General features: G+C 33.7%; 1 protein-coding gene across 8 annotated transcripts in view; it reads left to right on the forward strand.

The window, feature by feature from the left end:
- The window catches only part of NBEA (neurobeachin), a 602,800-nt gene that overhangs the window by 87,348 nt on the left and 492,890 nt on the right, over positions 1 to 22,562 (forward strand). For all 8 annotated transcript variants that reach the window (XM_036831611.1, XM_036831614.1, XM_036831612.1 and 5 more), the window contains exons 9-10: positions 19,846 to 20,043; positions 20,977 to 21,110. In XM_036831611.1, the coding sequence (XP_036687506.1) occupies positions 19,846 to 20,043; positions 20,977 to 21,110 (332 nt within the window). The remainder of the gene's footprint in view (positions 1 to 19,845; positions 20,044 to 20,976; positions 21,111 to 22,562) is intronic.

Raw genomic sequence — 22,562 nt, forward strand, 5'->3', positions numbered from 1 at the left:
AGTGGGAATGGAGAGCTGACCCCAGGGAGCCCTGAGTAGCACCCCCATCTCCCCAAGGAGCCACAGCTGCCTCAGCTGGCCCCAGTCGCCATCACTACAACCGTGAGCATCCAGGCTGAGGCCCAGCCCGGCGACACCATGGGGAGCAGTGGCCCCGGTGGCTTCACATCTGCAGCGCCTGCCTGCAGGGACAAGAAACCCATCACAGTGAAGGTTTTGGGAACAGTAAAATGGTTCAGTGTAAGAAACGGATGTGATTTTATCAATAGGAATAACACCAAAGAAGATGTATTTGTATACCAGTCTGCCCTAAAGAAGAATAACTCCAGGAAGCACCTTTGCCGTGTAAGAGATGGAGAAACTTGGAGTTTGATGTTGCTGGAGAAAAGGAGAAAAGGGTGTGGAAGCAGCGAATGTTCCAGGCCCCGGTGGAGTTCTAGTGCCGGGCAGTAAATATGCAGCAGATGTAACCATGATAGATACCGTCCACATTATAGGGGTGCTCTACACAATTAACAGCAGAATGACCAGAATAATGAGAATGGAGAAAGAATGAGGGATCGGAGAGTGATCCCAAAGGCCAGTCTCTACAGCAGGCCACTGTGCCCATCTTACTACATGGAGACCCTACGGGTGTCGACCACAGTATTACAACCCTCCTGTGCAGGGAGAAGTGATGGAAGGTGCTGACAGCCAGGGTGCAAGAGAGCAAGGTAGACCAGTGAGACAGAGTATGTAACGTGGTTTATAGACCACCATTCCACAAGGGCTTACTTCACCCAAGACAGCCTAGAGAGGACCACGGTGAAGGAGCTAGGGAAAACCAAGGAGATGAGACTAAGGTCAGCAGCCACCTCAGCGTTGTTAAGGACGTAGCTTCAATTACCAGTACAGACCCCCAGAAAACCCTAACGTACAAGATGGCAAAGAGAAAAGCAGCAGATCCACCAGCTGAGAATTAGTCTTGCCGGAGGCCGAGTAAATGCACTTTTCCCATCTCTACCATCATCTGATTTAGCTATCCAACAAGAAGAAATGAATGTAAAGTTTCAGCAATAAGAAATGAAGGAGAGTGGAGCTGAAGACCTCAAGTGCTTGCTCTTTGCCCCTTGACCAGATAGCTAGAAGTATTACCTGCACTACCTATGCAGGCTGGAGTTTTTACTACCTTTACTTAAAGACTCTTTGATGATGACAAACTTTTTTTTTTTTTAAGGCTGGTTTTTCTCTATACAACTTAAAAGGTTTTTAAATTGTTTCATATTTGTTCAAGTTGAGATTTTAAGAACCTTATTTTTAATTTGTAATATAATAAAAGTTCACAACATGATTTTTTTTTCAAAAAAGTCAGTAAACTTCAAGCACCTGTTAATAAAGTTCTTTAAAAAACCCTCTAGATTCTGAAAATAGTTTTTTTTTAAAAAAAATCCTCGATATAAGGAATATTTTGAGTGATAGAATGTATGTGAGTAGTTCTAAGGGAATTCTTTTGCAAAATACACCACTCTGATCATACTTGTTTAGGTATATTTGCTTTAAAATATCAAGCATATTACTTTATAGCTATACTATATTTAGAATGCTAGAATTTCAGTGAATGGCAAGAAAAGTGTTGTGTTTTTCCAAAGTTCTAGTTTTATTACCCCAATGCAGTGCCTTCAGCAGAGCCTTATTTTATTACCCATATTCAAATAATTTTTACCCATTGGTCTTAAAATGGGTAATTCCTACTGGGTTTATCCAGTTAATATACATTTTCTATATACTAACAACTTTCTCCTCTAGCAGCTCTGACTAATAATGTACCTAATGACCACTGAGGGGAAATAATATAATCTAATGCCACTTTCTCATTATTCAAAGATCTCCAGTTTTTAAAGTGTCATTATAAACTTTTAGATTTAAATGTATTTGAGGTGTTTCAATCTATAGCAGTTACTGTGTTTTTCTTTTAAAAGTTCAAATTGCTCCAACTCTGGGTATCTCTTCTAGTTGGTCTCTTAGTCCATTTGACATGACCCTGTAGTCTTTGATAGCTTCCTTGCTATTTCCTATGACGATGTTTCTGGTTCATCCTGAACATTTTGTTGTTTGAGTCCTGGAATCAGCCGGTACTCCAAGAATCTTTAGTTTCTATTAATAGGAAATTTAGGACTTGCTGTGTTTTATCTCGACCTCCTCTTAGTTAAATCTGCATCTCCTTTCTTCCACATTGAGACACGGAGACACGGAGGATGTTAGAATTAGAAAAGCCTGTAATTACACATATAACAGTCTAAGAACTACACTACCAATACTACCCTACAGACATAATTACTGAAAACAGTTAGTTTGTTTTTCATATGCTCTCTCTGTTCTCCTTGCCATTTTTAATTTCTGAAGTATAAATATTATGGGCTGAATTGTGTTCCCCCAAAATTCATATGTTGAAGTTCCAACTCACAGTAACTCACAATGTGGCTCTATTTGGAGATAGGGTCTTTAAGGAGGTAAAGTTAAGTGAAGTCATTAGGGTGGGTCCTAATACAATATGAATGTTATAAGGAGAGGAAATTAGAACACAGACACACACAGAAGACACACACGAAGATACAGCAAGGAGAAGTGGGTCATTTACAAGCCCAGGAGAGAGGCTTCAGAGTCCAACCCTGCTGACAGTTTGATCTTGGATTTCTAGCCTCCAGAATTGTGAGAAAATAAATTTCTGTTGTTTAAGCTACTTGGACTCTGGTACTTTGTTATGGCAATCCTAGCAAACTAATACAAGGGATTAACTACATTGTGAATGCACATAGTTATTACATATTATTCTCTCTCATTTTAACTGTTAGTCATAGTTTTAAAGTACTTATATATTTAAGGTTCATCACATTCCTTACATTGATGTGTTTTGCCTATCTAAAGCTTATTCTATAGTTTATTCCTCAGGAAGGACTCATGGGAAGAATGTTTTTTGAGAACTGCATTTCAGTATTAGTTTATCAGGGACCATTATGTTTGACAGCCATTTGCTTGGCTATAAAATCCTTGACTAACCTTTCTTTGTACATCTCAAATATGTTACTAATTTTCTTCTGGCTTAAAGTATTTTTGTTGAAAGTCTGATGACAGTTAAATATCCTTTCTGTTGTAAGTCACTTGCTCTTTTTGCCCACATGTTCAAAGGATTTTGTTTAAATTCAGCAATTTTGCTAAATATGTCTTAAATATTCTGAGTTGATTTCTCATTTAAGTGGTATGCACTTTCAGTATGCAGTTTTGTATCTTTTTATATTTCAAAGAATTTTTTATACTGTTCACTGTTTGTTCTATTTCCTTGCTTTGGTTTTCTTCAGAGACTTGACTATACATGTTTGATTTACTTTGCTTATCTTTAATATTTGTCACTTTCTCTTGAATCTTCATCTTTTTTTTTCTTTCTCATTTTTAAATTTAAAAATAAAGTGAAACTTACAGAAAAGTTACAAGCATAGTAGTAAGCAGTTTTTTCCCTGAGCCATTTGAGAGTATTGCTGACATAATGTTCCATCATCCCTGAATATTGTGTTTGTATTCCTTTATATAATAATTATTAACATCAATGTGTTACTACCATTTAATTCTCAGACTCCATCAAAATTTTGCTAATTGTCCCATAATGTCCTTTTTAGGAAAATGATCTAGTTCACAACATTTACATTATAATGTATCTTTAGTCTGCTCAACAGAACAGTTTTTGTTCGTTCTTTGTTCAGTCTTTGTTCATTCTCTGTCTCCCATGCCTGGCTAATAACCCTGTTGGGTGGACACCCTCGTCACCTCTCTAGGACTTTGACACCATGTTGCCTGGTTATGCTCCTGACTCAGCTCAGGGCTCTGCCACCATGCTGGCCACTGCCAGGTGAGCTCCTCACCTCTACCCCTAGTGCAAACCCCTGCCTTGTTTAGCCCTACCTGTTAGCTTTATGAATTTTCAGGAAGGCAGGAGGAATAGTAAGAGGAAAAGAGCTTCATTTCTTTGTTTTTAATTTTCTTGTTTTTATTTTTTTGTTTTATTTTTTTGTTTAATGCCAGCTTTATTGAGATAATTCACATATATTCAATTCACCCATTTAAAATGTATCATCCAATGGTTTTAGTATATTCACAGATATATGCAACTATCAACAGAGTGAATTTTAGAACGTTTTTACCATCTCGGAAAAGAAACCTTGTACCCTTTAGCTCTCAACTTTTTATTCTCTCACTCCTTACCCCATTTCTAAGCAATCACTAACCTTTCTGTTTCTATAGATTTGCCTATTCTGGACATTTCATACACATTTTGAAATTGGGAAATGATGGGTCCCTTTAATTTCCACGTAAATTTTAGGATCAACTTGTCAGTTTCTGAAAAAAAAAAAAACACCCACACAAAACAACAACAATAACAACAAAACCCAACTGTGATTTTGATAGAGATTGTGTTGAATCTTTTATTTGGAGAATCTTACCAACTACACAATATTAAGTCCTCCAATCCATGAACATGGGATGTCTTTACATTTATTCGTGTCTTCTTAATTTCTTTCAAAGAGGTTTTGTACTTTTTGCCATAAGTCAAATGCCAGAAATCTTGGACTTCTTTTGTTAAATTTATTCTCTAGTATTTTATTATTTTTGATGCTTTCATAAATAGAGTTGTTTATAAATGTTATGTTCGGATTTTCTTTGCTAGTGTATACAATGGATTTTTATGTTATGATTCTGTATCCTGCAGTCTTGCTGAAAATATTAGCACTAATAGTTTTATCTAGAATCTCTAGTATAATGTTGAACAGAACATTAGCACAGGTATCCTTGTCTTGTTACTGATCTTAGGGGGAACGCTTTCAGTCTTTTAGCATTAAATGTGTTGTTATCTGTGAGTTTTTCATTGATGCTTTTAATCAGATTGGGGAAACTCCATTTTATCCCTACTTTGCTGAACACTTTTTAAAATAAAGGGGTGTTGGATTTTGTCAAATGCCTTTTCCATGTTTATTAAGGTGATCATTTATTGAGATAATATTAACATATTAATTAGTCTAGGTATAGGTTTGTCGATTTTGATCTTTACAAAGAATCAGCTTTTGTTTTTGTTGTGTTTTCTCTATTGTTTTTCTTATTTATTTCAGTAATTTTTCCTGTAATTCTTAGTGTTTTCTTCCTTCTGCTTGTTTTATGTTTAGTTTGTTCTTTTGTTATCCAGTGTCATAAGGTGGAAGACTTGGTTGTTGATTTGATGTCTTTTTTAATATAAACACTTACAGTGTTGCCTCTAAGTACTGCTTTACCCGCTTATGTTTTGGCATTTGTGCCTTTATTTTCATTCATCTCAAAACATTTTATAATTTCCCTTTTGACTTCTTTTTGACACATTTTTATTTAGCAATTTGTTGTTTATTTCCACAATATTTTTGAATTTATGAAATTTCTTTCTATTATTGATTTCTAATTTGATTCCATTTTGGTCAGAGAAGGTACTTTGTATTATATTTACCCTTGTAAATTTAATCAGGTTTGATTTATGGCTTAACATTGCTCTATCCAATGTTTGATGTACACTTAAGAGTTATGTATATTCTGCTGTTGTGGGGTGTAGTGTTATAGAGATGTCTTTTAGGTCTGATCACTTTATAGTGTTGTTCAAGTTTTATGTTTCTTTGTTGACTTCTGCCTAGTTGTTCTATCCACTATTCGACCTGGGAATTGAAGTCATCAACTATTAATCTTAACTTGTCTTAATGTTTCTTCCTTCATTTCTGTCAAGTTCTTCATGTATTTTGGTGCCTCGTTGTTAGATGCACATATGTTATTATCTTCTTGGTGGATTGATTCTTTTATTATTATTAAATGTCAGTCTGCCTTTAGTAACATATTTTGTTTAAAGTCTGTTTTCGCTTAGTACAGCAACTCCAGCTTTCTTGTGGATGGTTGATAAATTTTCCCTTTTACTTTGAATCTGTTTTTGACTTTGAATCTAGAGTATGCCTCCTATAGACAATACATTGTTAGATCTTGTTTTATTATCCAGTCTAATAACATCTGCCTTTTGAGCAGATTGTTTTTCCATTCACCTTTAATGTTACTGATATAGTTGGATTTACATCTGTCGTTCTGTCTGTTACCTATGTCTCATGTTCTTTTTAATTCCTTTATTCCTTCTTTACTGCTTTCTTTTGAATTAAATGAATATTTTCTATTGTAGCGTTTTTGTATCTTTAATGAATTCTTTCACTCTATTTCTTTTACTTATTTACTTAATGGTTGCTATAGGACTTACCATTTAAATTTTAACTTATCAGAATCAACTTCAGATTTATACTAACTTAATTCCAGTGAGATATAGAAATGTTACTTCTTATAGATATATTTTGTTTTTCTTCTTTTTTGTGATACAGTTTTACATAGTACACATTACAATGTTGGTTACAAACCCAACATTACATTATTATAATTATTACTTTATATAGTTGAATGTCTTTTAAGGAAGCTGAGAGAAGGAAATCAACTATGTATCAACTATGTTTATAGCTTTTGTTATATTAACCTCATTTTTCATTTATGGATTTCCTCATTTGTTCATTTACTACCTGGACTTGTTTCCTTAGCTCAATATAGCTTTCCCACTCACCTCCTTTGTGTTGTTATTAGCAAATACATTACATTTTTATGTTATAGGCAAAACCATACTTTATATACACATTATCTTATAAAATTGCTTTGAAATCTGTTAAGAGGGAAAAAGGAGAATAAATACGCATTTATACCATCTTTTATAACCACATGACTACTGGTGCTCTTTGTTTTTCATGTGGATTGAAATTACTGTCACTTTTAGCTTGAAGGACTTCCCTTTGTTATTTCTTGTGAGGTAGGTCAGCTAGCAGTAAATTATCTTAGTTCTTATTTATTTGGGAATGTATCTTATTTTCCTTTTAGATTTAAAAGCTAGATTTGCTGGATATAAATTCTTGGTTGATAATTTTTTCTTTGAGTACTTTGAATGCTTTATTCCTCTGTGTTCTGGCCTCCGTATTTTCAGATGAGAAGTCTGCTGTTGATCTTATTATTGTTCTCTTTTAAGTAAAGAGTCGTTTTTCTTCTGCCGCTTTTTAAGATTTTCTCCTTGTCTTTGGCTTTCAGCATGACTATGACTTTTCTGTTTGTAGATTTCTTTGCTTTTATCTTTCTTCAAGTTCATGGGCTTCCTGAATAGGTAAATTAATGCTTTTCAATAAATTGGAAACTTATCATCCATTAAATTTTTGAATATTTTGCTTTTCTTTTCTCTTTCTTCTCTGCTTTTGGTATTCTCATTCTTCATACCTTAGTACAGTTAATTGTTTCCCACATTTCTCTGAGGCTCTGATCATTCTTCACTCTCTTTTCTCTCTGGTTTTTGGATTGCATAATCTTTATCTGTTTATCTTATATTTGCTAATTCTTTCTTCTGCTTGTTCAAATATACTGTTGAGACCCTATAGAGAATTTTTCAATTCATTGTACTTTTCAACTCCAGAATTTCCATTTGGATTGTTTTTATAGTATCTTTCTCTCTTTTAAAAAATAATACTAAATTTTAATTTTATTGATATTTTAAAATACTAATTCTATTACTATTTTCCCAGGTTTATTGAGAAGTAATTGACTGTGTCACTGTATAAGTTTAAGGAGTACAGCATGATGATCTGGTTTACATATATTGTGAAGTGATTATTGTAATAGATTCAGCTAACATCCATCAGCTCATATAGATACAATAAAAGAAAAAAAGTTTTTCTTGTGATTAGAACTCTTAGAATTTATTCTCCTCACTTTCCTATATATCAGTATCTATCTCTTAATTGATATTCTCTATTTAATGTGACATTGTCATCATAACTCTATTTACTTCTCTAATTATGGTTTCCTTCAGTTCTTTGAACATGTTTTTAATGGCTGCTTTGAAGTCTTTTTCTGTTAAATCTGACATCTGATTGCTCTCACTAGCAATTTCTGTTGCCTGCTTCTTCTCCCATGTATGGGTCATATTTTCCTGTTTCTATGTCTCTCAATGTTTGGTTGGGGAATGGACATTTTAGGTAATACATTGCTGCATGTCTGGGTACTACTACCCCCATCTCCTTTTAGGGCTTATTATTTGTTTATTGACTGGATAGATTACTTTAGTGGGTTTTTTCTTAATTTTAATTTTTTTCTTCAATATTTGCAAGAACTCAGCATTGAAGCTGCAGCCTAGAGTGTTTTCTGAATAAAAATTATAAATATAAAATTTTAAATAGATCTCAGAGAGTTCATATTTTATATTTCTTCTTTGAATGCTTTTAAATTTACTTTTCAACTAATACGTACGTTTCATTTATATGATTTTAGTCTTTGGAAATTTGCTGAAGTTTGTTTTATGAACCCAAACATGTGTCCTCTTCGCTAGTTGTTCCACGTGTTCTTGAAAAGAATGTGTATTGTCCTCTTGTTACACATAGTCTTCCATATTGAAATATTATACTGAAATGTTCTGTTTTTAAGAAAGCTGAGTCATGTTACTCCTTTGAGTATAATTAGCACAAAATATGTTCATACATGGTTTTTTCTTTAGAAAATTATAATAGCTTTATTAAAGTATAGTTTACATATCATACAATTCACTCATTTTAAGTATACAAGTAAATTATTTTATATAAGCTTACAGAGTTGTGCAAACATCACCACAATCCACTTTTAGAACATTTCTACCACCCTGGAAAGATCTCACTTGCCAATTCTCAGTCATCCTCATTCTCATCCCCATCCTACTCAAACCATTTTATATAATAATTCTCTTTTGGAAAATTCTTCTTAAAATAATAATCCAATAAATATTGATATTTATGCACAAATCTGCTTATTATACCTTAAAAAATATAAGTTTGAAGACTTGGAAGTGTTCTGAATACCACAAATGGGATTAAGATAAGACAATTATTTTATGTACGTAATGGATTATATGTTTACAGTCATTTAAATTGAATCATATTTTTAAAATATGGTATAATTAATTGTGATGTGAAGTTGTGTTGCTACAATTAGCCAAAGTACGGAATAATGATCTTTGTATAACAGACTGAAAAAATTAAGACCATTCTTTTTCCCCAAATAAGACTGGTTTTATTAGACATCTTACGTTATATTTACCCAAAAAGATTTTATAACTTCCAAGAGAATATATTAAACATTTTTGCTTCCTTTGTAAGCAGTATGAACCAAATGAAAGTAAAGGTTTTTTTACCTGATAATGGAATGTACATACAGTTCAGCAGTGTTAAAATGTAGACATGGAGAAGCTATTTACAGTGTTTCACAACACACTTCTCAGTATTTTATTCCAGTCCTTATTTTTAGGAACCATGTACTCTGAGTTCTTAAGCATCATAGGTATAATACCCCCCAAAACAAACAAACAAACAAAAAAGGGTAAGAAGTATCACTAAACTGCTTCAGACAAATTACTTTTAAAATATAGTAATCATGAGCCGAAGAGAGTGGTATCTTTAGTGTTTTGCATGACTTTTTACTTAAATTTACTTAAATTCATTGAATATTATTAAAAATGTTATATCAGTAATTATTAGTACAAGACTTTCAGCTCAAAAGACTTGCTTGCAAGTTCACTGTGGGGCAAAGGACATGGGTGATTTCATATTCATACTTAATGGTTGCTTTGTTTCTCAAAACAAACAATTCTTTTATGCATGCAGTAAATCAAGGAAAAGTGTGCAGCCTCTCTGAAAAGAGCCGAAGAAAAACATTTAAACAGACAAAAACTGAAAAGTGGTAGACTTTAGCAACAGTAGAAAACCAGAGTTTTATGATTGGAGTCCGGAAGGAAGACCAAAATCAAGGAAGATGAAATAGGGCAGTATATTTTTAATCTTAAACATTAGGGGGTAGATGATTTTACTGTAAATCCTGGATTTTCCCTGAGGAAGGAAAAGTCATTTAAAAGTAGCTTTAAAATGACTAGGGAAAACGAAAATGATTACATTATGATGAATTTTCTCATACAACTTTACAATTCAGAAGACATTTATTAAAGCTTTTCTGTGTACAGAGCACTATTATAGTCATTAAGGAAGATGCAAAACTATAAATTATCTTTAAGGATCTTACAGCCAAATAAGGGAGAAAGACATAGAAAAGCTAAAAAGTAAAGTTGAATGAAAATATAGTTACGGTATAATCTGTGAACACTAAGTCCTATGTGATCATGGAGAAGGGTTCTGAGTGTAAGAACTGGGAAATGCTTGGAAGAGAAGACAGCTTTAAAACCAGTTCAGGGGGACTTCCCTTGTGGCGCAGTGGTTAAGAATCCACCTGCCAATGCAGGGGACATGAGTTCAATCCCTGGTCCAGGAAGATCCCACATGCTGCAGAACAACTAAGCCTGTGCACCACAACTACTGAGCCTGTGCTCTAGAGCCTGTGTGCCGCAACTACTGAGCCTGCATGCTGCAGTTACTGAAACCTGCGTGCCTACAGCCCGTGTTCGCACTGAGAGAAGCCACCACAGTGAGAAGCCCGCACACCGCAACAGAGTAGTCCCCGTTCACCGCAACTAGAGAAAGCCCACGCTCAGCAGCGAAGACCCAACACTGACATAAATAATTAAATAAATTAATTAATTAAAAAAACAAAAAAACAAAAAACAGTTCAGGGAGGCCCCAGGAGCTTTAGGTTCATAAAAATTAAGTGATTTTTGTTTCTTTTGGTGGGGAAAAAATCTGCTTCCCTCTGTTACCTTTCATGAACTGAAAAACTGAAAAACGCTGTTGTTGTTTTTTTTTTAAATCAATTGGTACCCTTTAACTGGTTTCTTTTACCTATGAGGATGACAATTAGAATTCACAAATAATCTTTTAAAACCTACTATCCAGTTTACAGAATTTCTTGCTTAATTAATTCATTTTTAAAACATTAACCTGACTTCTGATTTTGTCCATAATGGAATAACTGGTACTAGATGTGCCCTACCACTGTAAATCACTATGAAAATGGGCAAAATACACAAAGCATCCGTTTTTAGATATTTGTCAGTACACATAGCACAGGCCCAAGATCCTTGAGAGGAGGAAAACATTTTGAGATGAGCTCGTTAATCACCCCAGCTCTCTGGCTGGGGCTAGTATTTTTACTGAGGCATAAAGGAGGTAGAAGCCAGGCATAGCCGGCTGGGCCTGCTGCTCTGAGGTACTGCAACAGCTGGAACTTGTGGGGCAGGGTATCGAAAAGGAGCAAGCTCTTGGGGTAGGGATAGAAGTCTTTGTCAGGGTTCCCGTGTTGAGATGCTGTGAGCCATGGGAGGAAGAAGATGTTACCAACAGCAGAAGAGAGATACCAGAGGTCACACAGTTGTTTGAGACTTTGGACTATCAACCCAATTAGAGAAGGTTTATGCCCACATCCTCGGGTGCTCAGTAATTGTTAAACAAATGAATGAGGGACTTCCTTGGCGGTCCAGTGGTTAGGACTCTGCCCTTCCACTGCAGGGGGCACGAGTTTGATCCCTGGTCGGGGAACTAGGATCCCTCATGCTGCCTGGTGTGACCAAAACAAAAACAAACGAATGATACTAGTGGTGTAGACAATTCAGGGGTTTCCTCTACTAGACTGTAATTATTCACACATTTTCCCCATCAAATCATTTCCAAAAAGTGTATCTTTTATCATTCTATGATATTGATTGCTTTTGCAATTTAATTTTTAAAACTTTCAGCCTACCAAAATATCCATTCTTCTGTGCAACTACATGCATATTAAAAAAAAAAAATCTTTGGGGAGTTCCCTAGTGGCCTAGTGGTTAGGATTCCAGGCTTTCACTGCCGTGGCCCGGGTTCAATCCCTGGTCAGGGAACTGAGATCCTGCAAGCTTTGTGGTGCAACCAAAAAGAAAACAAAAACAAAAAAACAACTTTTCTTATATTAGAAGAATGAGTTACATAAAATTACTTGATATTTGTAAATGATTGCTTAATTTGGTATAAGTAGTTTATTAACATTATGTTTAATATTTCTTTTAGATATTGGTTTGTATTAGTGATGTGTTTCTCTTGTTCAGTATTTGAAATATTGCAGTAATTATAGTGCTGGTACTTGGCACTTCTGCTAATTTGATATATGTCACTGTTACAACTTTTTAAGATTTGATTGGTTGAGTCATTTTCAACTATGTTGGAGTACTGACTTCACTTCTTGCATTGAAATACTCTATGTTAATCTATTTGCCCTTTGTTGGCATGCTTGTGACTGTAATCTTTTTTTTCCTCTACATTCTTTCTTATCAGGATCTGGTAATAATGATTGTAGGGCATGTGATTGAATAAAATTAAATAATATATTGAATAATTGTTATATTCAAGGAGCTGTTCTAAAGCTTTGGGGATTAAAAATGATTAAGCTTATACTTTATTTATGAGAATAATTGTATCTGTAAATGTTTATAATTAAAAGTTGACATGTGTACCACAAAGGAAACATAATGCAAATACTATTAACGTTTTGGGGAAGGATGATTAATTCCAGCTGCAGAAGATTTAGGAACTCTTCATAGAGAAGGAAATTTTTCAGGGTTCTTGAAAAAAATAAATAATTGAGAGGGTGAGCAGGACGTGATGATAGAATGTGAGACAGTGGGCATGATTGAAGGGATAGAAGCAAGGGAGTACAGGATGTGTTTATGGATTGATCCATAATCAGGCATGGCTTCATGGGAGAATACAGAGTAGATGGTGTGATTTATGGTAGAATGCGAGGGTGATTATCATAGGTTGAAACCAAGTTATTGAAGGTTTTGAATATCAAAACAATGAATTTGGATTTTCCAGTCATGTGGAATTATCAAAAAATTTGTAGCAAGAGAATGGTTTGATCCTATGTATGTATTTTCCTTGAGTAGTTTGGGGATATTAGAGTTTGAATGATGATTTTTTAATGAATTCAGATGGATTATTTATTCATTTTGAGGAGAAAATCATTGTACAATGTACAAGTGGCAACATTCTCTTAATTATACATCAGGAAATATGATTCCTTGAATATTGGAATGTCATTACTATGTTAATATCAGCAACATTTGTCACATAATGATTCTGGGGAAAGCAATAGGTTTTGTCAAATATATATTATTCTCACATAAATTCAATGAAAAAATGGCTATATTCTTGACATTGGTGAAGTTTTCAGAGATTAGTGTTAGAAAAATAACATGCCTCTGCTCATATAACAATTAGATAAACTTAGTTTTTTTGAGTTTAGCCGTGTTGTGGCACATTTTCTCATATTTGTGTTAAGTAATTCTAGTTTGGGTAATTAAAGTTCTGCTCAATGAGGCTTTGCCTCATTAGCAACTGTGTCAGTTATCTGAATTACACTGTCGTCAGTGCAATATGCCATTACCATAACATTTATGGTAAATGTTTTATGAGTAACATTTAAGAAAAAAATTAACAAAGAAAATGTATGATATTAAGTAGAAAAGGAAATAGTGATAATAGCAGCTACCATTTTGCTTTAAAAGTACCAGGTATTGTTCATAGTGCTTTATTTATATTATTTTATATATAGGGTGTGTAGCAGATGAGAGGCAGATAACTTGTGGGTGGTTATCTGTAGGTGACAGAGTTAGGATTCAAACTCAAGTCTGATTGGTTTTGAAGTTACGGCTTTTAACTATATTGTACTGTACAGACAATATGGTATTTCTGTTTTTTTAAATTTTTTAAAGCTTTTTGTCCAGTTTTATTGAAGTACAATTGATACATAACATTTCTTAGTTTAAGGTCTACAACATAATGATTTGATATGTGTATATGTTGCAAAATGATTTATCACAATAAGGCTAATTAACAAATCCATCACCTCACAAAGTTATAATTTTGTGTGTGTATTAAGAACTTTTAAAATCTACTTTCCTAGGAACTTTCAAGTATAGTATTGTTAACTATAATCAACATGCTGTGCATTATATACCCAGCATTTATTCATCTTATAACTAGAAGTTTGTACTTTTTGACCACCTTCACCCATTTTTCCCACCCCCTCCCCCCTTGCTTCTGGCAATCACCAGTCTGTTCTCTGTTATCTAGAGCTCGATTTTTAGATTCCACAGATAGGTGATGTTTGTCCTTCTCTGACTTACTTCACTTGGCATAATGCCCTCAAGGTCCATCCATGTTGTTTCAAATTTCAAGATGTCCTTCTTTTTTTATAGCTGAATACTTAATACCATCTTTTCTTCATTCATCCATCAATGGCTACTTAGTTTGCTTCCATGTCTTGGCTATTGTAAATAACTTTGCAGTGAACATGGGGGTGCATATATCTTTTTGAGTTAGTGTTCTTGTTTTCTTCAGATAAATATCCAAAAGTGGAATTGCTGGATCATATGGAAGTTTTGTTTTTAATTTTTTGAGGAACCTCCATACTTGTTTCCATAGTGGATGCAATAACTCACTCATCAACTCTTGATTGAGCTTTCAAAGAAAACAAAGATGGCTATGCCAGTCTTTACCCATGATGGGCTGTTTAACAGGTAGAATAATAAAATGTCAGAAGTTTAGCAATATATAACAATAGGTTAGAGTCAATTTGAAATTTGTAAGCTGCTCTTGAAGCTCCACTGGAAATTTTAGGTGGTATAGCATGGTGAACTGTGAAAATTGTCTAATGGTAGGCATCAATTAAATATGGTTGCCTTCAGCATGAATTCTGGTTACAAGCAGAGACTTTGGGGTATCTAAATCTTTTAAAAGAATTTCAGGTTTAACTTCTTCAAAATTTTAGATATAACAGTGTGTGTGGTCTAAAAACAATTTTCATCTACTTTTTTGTAAAGTTTGTTTTACTATCTATGTTATTTACCTGCATCCTTCTCCAAAGGGTCGGATGCTTATATCTCTCTGTTAAAAACAGTAAATATGACAGCTCATCAGAATTAGGAAGTCATGTTATTTGATGCCCTCTCACTTCGACATGTTAACAGACAATTTGAGGATTATAGAACATATTTAACGTTTTTACATGCTTCCTTTTTAGAGAAATTCTGAAATACATTTATTTATACTTTTAATTTCTATTTCCTAGACATTTTGATACTAATACTAATAATTATTTTTTGTTCCATAAGCCAGGGGTCCCCAACCCCTGGGCCACAGACCGGTAGCTGTCTGTGGCCTGTTAGGAACGCGGCCGCACAGCAGGAGGTGAGCGGCAGGTTAGTGAGTGAAGGTTTATCTGTATTTACAGCCGCTGCCCATCACTCACATTACCGCCTGAGCTCCGCCTCCTGTCAGATCAGTGGCGGCATTAGATTCTCATAGGAGCAAGAACCCTACTGTGAACTGCGCATGCAAGGGATCTAGGTTGCGTGCTCCTTATGAGAATCTAATGCCTGATGATCTGAGGTGGAGCTGAGGCAGGGATGCTAGCGCTGGGGAGCGCCTGCAGATACAGATTATCATTAGCAGAGAGGTTTGACTGCACAGAGATCATAATAAACAATTGCTTGCAGACTCAAATCAAAACCCTATCAGTGAATGGCAAGTGAAAACAAGCGCAGGGCTCCCACTGATTCTGCATTATGGTGAGTTGTATAATTATTTCATTATATATTACAATGTAGTAATAATAGAAATAAAGTGCACAATAAATGTAATGCAGTTGAATCATCCTGAAACCATTCCCCGACCCCTGGTCCATGGAAAAATTATCTTCCATGAAACCGGTCCCTAGTGCTAAAAAGATTGGGGACTGCTGCCATAAGCATAGAATTTTATTTAGGAAAATAAATTCTTAAAATATAGATTTATTTTGAAAGCTCATAAAAGGAGAGTTAACATTACATTTTATGTTTTAAATTAATATGGAGGACTGTAATCTTAGCATATTTTAAGCAAGCAAGTAATCTAATTTGCCATGTTTTTGCTGGTGTCGCTTATATTTTACGATACATTTTTAAATTTAAAATGCTTCATTATTAGTGAACACTGTGGCATGTTGCTTAGATTCACTATTTCATGCATTTCACTGTTGGGGCAAAAATTTGTGAGTAAACATTATTAATATGAATTCATGTTCGAAGAATGAATATCTGTTGCAGCTGAAAAAAATCATCCTATTAGCAATACCGTATTTGAAGGATTCTTATTACACCAGCATAAAATCATCTAATGGGGCTATTTATATTTGATTTACTAATTGAAAAAGAGTTTTTGTATAAATTTATCAGAAATGCCCACATTTTATTTTTAAAAATTACCAATAAGCAAAGTCTGTAATTAGGAAGCAAAATCTCCTCTAGAAAGTGGCCCTAAAATAAACAAAACAAAACAAAAAAACCAAAAACTGGAGCATCAGAATAATCTGATCATTGGATACATGCTTCATGAGTAAACGTTTTATAAGATACTTGGGGATAGTGTTAGGATAGACCTACCTTATATTGACTTATGCTTCATAATGAACAATATTTCTGGTGAAGCCTTTAGATATTTCCCACAGGCCCTATCTACAACAAAACAATTGGAAAAGCAACAGTTACGGATGATAATCAAGATATCTGAAGTATGCACACCCAGTTCAAACCTTTTTGTGTAATCTTAATTCTTCTACTCATGATCTCATCTTTAGTTTGCTATATAAATTTCTCTACAGAACTTCCTTTTTTCTTTTTACTTTTTTGACTTTTAAAAATTAAGATATAATTGATGTGTAACATTATATTAGTTTCAGGTGTACAACATGATGATTGGATATTTGAATATATTGCAACATGATCACCACAATAAGTCTAGTTAACATTCATCACCATACATAGTTACAAAATTTTTTTCTTGTAATGAGACCTTTTAAAATCTATTCTTTTAGCAGCTTTCAAATATATCATACAGTATTGTTAACTATAGTCACCGTCCTGTGTATTACATTCCCATGATTTACTCATTTTATAACTGGAAGTTTGTACCTTTTGACCCCCTTCATCCATTTTTCCACCCCCCTCCTCCTTGTCTCTGGCAACCACCTATCTGTTCTCTGTATCTATGAGTTCGTTGTTTTATTATTATTATTTTTTTTAGGTTCCACACACAAGTGGGATTATACGATATTTGTCTTTTTCTGTCTGACTTATTTCACTTTGCATAATGCCCTTAAGGTCCATGCATGTTGTTGTAAATGGCAAGATATCATTCTTTTTTTTATGGCTGAATAACATTTCAATGTACATATATACCACTTTTTCTTTGTTCATTCATTTATCCCTGGACATCCTTGCCGTTCTCTGCTTTTCTGTACATCCTCACCAACATTTGTCATCTCTGACAAATGGGCCATCTGTGTCTTATGTCTTTTTCAGAAAAATGTCTGTTCACATCTTCTGCCCATTTCTTAAATGAATTGTTTCTTTGCTGTTAAGTTATATGAGTTCTTTTTATATTTTATATATTAACCCCTTATCAGATACATGATTTGCAAATACTCTCTCCTAGTTGGTAGGCTTCCTTTTCATTTTGTTGATGGTTTCCTTTGTTGCTGTGCAGAAGCTTTGTAGTTTGATATAGTCCCACTTGTTAATTTTTGCTTTTGTTGCCTTTGCTTTTGATGTCAAATTTTTAAAAAAATCCTTAGTTTAAGGTAGCTCTACTAAGCTAGAACATATGTTGCTCTTTTTCCAGTTGCTATTCCCATCATTTACACATTGCTTTTCTTAGTAAAATATCATCAACATAAGGAGGCATCACTTTTCTACTTGATTGTACTACAATTTGCTTTTGGGTTATCCAACTCCTGTAGTCTTTCATTATTTGGTCAGCTTCCCCTGTGTCTCAATGTTCTGTATACTCTTCCCCCAAATTCCCTCAGCTAAATAATTTTATTTCTATAAATTAGCTCATTTGTTTTACTCCTCTAAAATAATTAATTGTGCTTTTGATCATTGGCTCATGAAATAAGTCAAAATTCTAACGTATTTGTGAAATTTTACTTTTAAAAGATTGAGTTAGAAACAAATGTTGGGACTGACATATACACACTACTATATATAAAATAGAGAACTAATAAGGACCTACAGTAGTATAGCTCAGGGAACTCTTCTCATTACTCTGTAGTAAGTCCCATACACACGAATGAGTTCCGTTCTGAGAGCTCTTTTGTAAGTCTGATTTGTTCGTTAAGTCCAACAAAGTTAGCCTAGTTACCCAGCTTACACAGTCGTTTATATAGTACTGTACTGGAATAGGTTTATAATACTTTTCACACAAATAATACATTAAAAAACAAACAAACACAAAAAATAAAGAAAACATTTTTAATCTTAAAGTACAGTACCTTGAAAAGTATAGTAGTACAGTACAACAGCAGACATACAGGGGCTGGCATTGAGTGAACAGGCAAGAAGAGTTACTGACTGGAGGAGGGAGATGGTAGAGCTGAAGGATAGTCAACAATAGATGTTTGCTTCCGGACATCCTGGGCTTGAAATAAACATACTGTACTACTGTACTCTATATGGTACTGTACAGTAAAGTACACAAAAGCACAACCACTTGTAGCGGATGCACCCACATGACAATGTTCGCCAGACACGTGAATTAACTTACGTGATTGGACATGTGAACACAGTTCACATCTTTGAAAGCTCACAACTTGAAGGTTCATATGTAGGGGACTTACTGCAATGACCTATATGAGAAAAGAATCTACAAAAGAGTGGATGTAGGTATATGTATAACTGATTCACTTTGCTGTACAGCATAAACTAACACAACATTTTAAATCAAATATACTCCAGTAAAAATTGTAAAATATTAGCATCCAAAAAAACCCAAATTTTGAACATTTTGAGCATTTATGATTTTACTGAAATACATATTAAAATATTTATTTTACAGTACTAAGGCAACCAGTGAAGAAGGCAGTCAGATTTTATATTGCAGTATTATTACCTAATATAGTTAACTCATAATTTCATTAAAATATTTTTTAAAAGAATTTTTTGTTTGCATTTCCTATTGTAATTGTCATCTATTCTTTAGGGGTTTAACATGGCCATCGTGATTTTTTTGTGGAGTAGCATTGATATTCACTATCTTGATAAACTTTTTATAGTAAAGACATATTTTTGTGAATAAACGTTTTTTTAGTCTCAAATGATAACCATTATAGCCATTTCTATATTAGTAATTCATGTGCCAGCCACTACTTACTTCTATAAATACTTTTGAAACTGTTAACAAGCAAAATTAAATTTATGTTATGAATTATTAAAGTAAAATCCTATTTACATTTAATATCATCTGGCTTTATAATATTCTAATAAAATTATTTTATAAATAATCAAAAACTTAATAAAGATCAACTCATGCTTTGTGACCACCTAGAGGGGTGGAATAGGGAGGAAGGGTGGGTGGGATGGAGATGCAAGAGGGAGGAGATATGGGGTTATATGTATATGTATAGCTGATTCACTTTGTTATATAGCAGAAACTAACACCATTGTAAAGCAATTATACTCCAATAAAGATGTTATAAAAAATAAATAAGATAAAAACGTTCCACACACACACAAAAACACTTAATAAAATGAGAATATGAAGATCTGAGCATGTTTATTAGCATAATAAAATTTAACTCATAGAACTGAAGTGAGAATAACAAAGTAATACCAGTGACTAGTGCCTGACACATGGAAGGGTCACAACAAATTGTTTATTATGTTTCTCTTCTTTAAATGTTTAAAATGTTTCTCTTCTTTAAAACTTGAGAGTTTTATTATGTTGCATTTAAAGAGTGTTTAATTTAGTTTTGTTTTTTCAGAGCACCTTCAAGTTTAAATCTGAGAGTGATATTCATTTGGCAGAACATCATAAACAGGTTCTGTATGATGGGAAACTTGCAAGTAGTATCGCATTTACATATAACGCTAAGGCCACGGATGCTCAACTGTGCCTGGAATCATCACCAAAGGAAAATGCATCGATTTTTGTGCATTCCCCACATGCTCTAATGCTCCAGGTGGGTGAATAGTAGCTTAGTCTTCATGTTCTCATCAGCACTGTGTCTTTATTTTACATATTAAACATTGCTCATCTAGAAATCTCCAGTTGCTCTTTGTTTTTCTTTTTTGGTTTTCTAGTTCTTTGAATGATGTTTTTGCCTTCTACTTTTTTTTGGCAATATATTTTACCTTGGACTTGTCTCCTTAGTAGAAAATCTGTCTTTTCTGTTATATGTTCTATATCCTTTGAAATAAAATCAGTGAATTAGCTAAATAGATAATTGCAGATATTAAAAAATACTTTGCTTTAAGAATGTGTAACTCCCTAACATAAAATTTGCCTGAGGGCTTCCCTGGTGGCGCAGTCGTTGAGAATCTGCCTGCTAATGCAGGGCACACGGGTTCGAGCCCTGGTCTGGGAAGATCCCACATGCCGCGGAGCAGCTAGGCCCGTGAGCCACACCTACTGAGCCTGCACGTCTGGAGCCTGTGCTCCGCAACAAGAGAGGCCGCGATAGTGAGAGGCCCGCGCACCGGAATGAAGAGTGGCCCCCGCTTGCCACAACTAGGGAAAGCCCTCGCACAGAAACGAAGACCCAACACAGACAAAAATAAATAACAAATGTGGGGTTAAAAAAAAAAAAAAAATTGCCTGAGTGTCTTTACATCCATTATGAGTCTCTTATTCTAAAATATATTTTGATTTAGAACTTCATATTTTCTTTGTAAAAATCTCTCAACTTAAGTTTTCAAATTTAAGTGATTAGCAAAGATATTTCAAACTTTTATTTTATATGTGTATCAAAATTATATAATTTTGATTTTTAAATTTTAAAAATAGATTTTAAAATATCTATTTTATTTAATTTTCTCACAAAGTTGTTTGGAACAAGCAAATAGTGATAACATGCTTCAGAAAATGTAATAAACATTTTTGTTTTTGAACATAGGATGTAAAAGCTATAGTTACACATTCAATTCATAGTGCAATTCATTCAATTGGAGGGATTCAAGTGCTTTTCCCACTTTTTGCACAACTGGACAACCGGCAGCTCAATGACAGTCAAGTGGAAACAACTGTCTGGTAAGTTTTCTTTGAATATATAAGTTATGCCATTTTTTCCTCGCTTAGATTATGCATGGTGCACTTGGTGCTGTGTAAATGTATTATAATACTGGTTTTTATCCTTGAGGTGCTAATAAAAGTTTCTTTAGGATTAAGGCAGATATATATTTCCACAATGTAAAAAAGCCTGACACTTAGATTTTTATAACCACAAAGGAGTGACTTCCTTGATAATAAATGAAGAATTCTTGCTAGGTGTAGCATAGTGATTATAATATGAAGTTGAGGAAAAGTGTTAGTCCTGACCTTACCCTTTGCAAATGCCCATTGTTTGGATTGTCCGTGAAATCCTGTCAGATTAAATAAAATTACTAGGGTAAAGTTTATTCTCAAGAATAGTATTTAATAACACATAATTTATATCTTAAATATTGGTATTATTCTATAATGCTAGTGCCATAAGAGTAGCACAGTATTAAGTGATATTAGCTTCTTCTTATATATAGATCATGTTTGATAACCTAAATCTAACCAGTGGCATATCCATGTTTTATGTATTCAGAATCTTCTAATTAGATTGATATCATGTGCAAATTTTATAGCTTCTCTTTTTTTAAATTAAAAAATACCTCATGTATCAAACTCTGATTTAATCTTATATCTTAGAATCATATATGTCATAAGTTAAATCTGAATTTTAATAGCTATTTGTGTATATTGCTATGTTTGGAGAATTTAAAGGGAAAGTTATATAGGTAAACATTAATTTAGTTTACTAAATACTAATATAGGAATGCTTCATTAGTATGTACACATATACATGAGATTCTTTATCGATCATCCAATTTTGAATTCGTAGAAAAACTAGTGAATGAAACTAAGATGGGAAAAATTTAAAGTCCATTGAAGTGTTACCTATGATTTTCTCCTATTAATTATTTAAATTAACTATTAACAAAATTCTGTCTTAGTGTTGCTAATAATATTATCCCTGTGTTGGGACCATCTTTATGTAAAGTATAAATCTAAATGTAAATGTGACCTGTACCTTTACAATAGTCAGCTACCATCCATGGGTCATGCTTCTTTTATATCAAGATAACGTAGAGGTTGGAGTTTTGAAGTGAAAAGGAATCTTGAGGCCATGTCCTGCTGAGATATTACTTTGTTATAAGGTCTTACATACTTTTATTGGGAGGCAGATCAGCTTAGTGGAAAAGTGAAACTTTTAAATTCCAGTCCTAATTTAAATTCAAAATGTTTTGCTCTTTGTCATCTAAGTGAACTAGTACACATTATGATCCGTAATTTAAAACCTAGTAAGTGCTGTGAAAAGAAGTTAGAGATGAAGTAGCAATTAGAAAACTCCATGTGTAATTTAAATATTTCATATGAATTAAGTCCATAATTATTTTAACCTGAAGTATAATGTTCTGCTTTGGGTAGAAAAATTAGAAAGATTATGCAGTT

The sequence above is a fragment of the Balaenoptera musculus genome, chromosome 18 (genome assembly GCF_009873245.2).
Source record: "Balaenoptera musculus isolate JJ_BM4_2016_0621 chromosome 18, mBalMus1.pri.v3, whole genome shotgun sequence".
Taxonomy (NCBI): domain Eukaryota; kingdom Metazoa; phylum Chordata; class Mammalia; order Artiodactyla; family Balaenopteridae; genus Balaenoptera; species Balaenoptera musculus.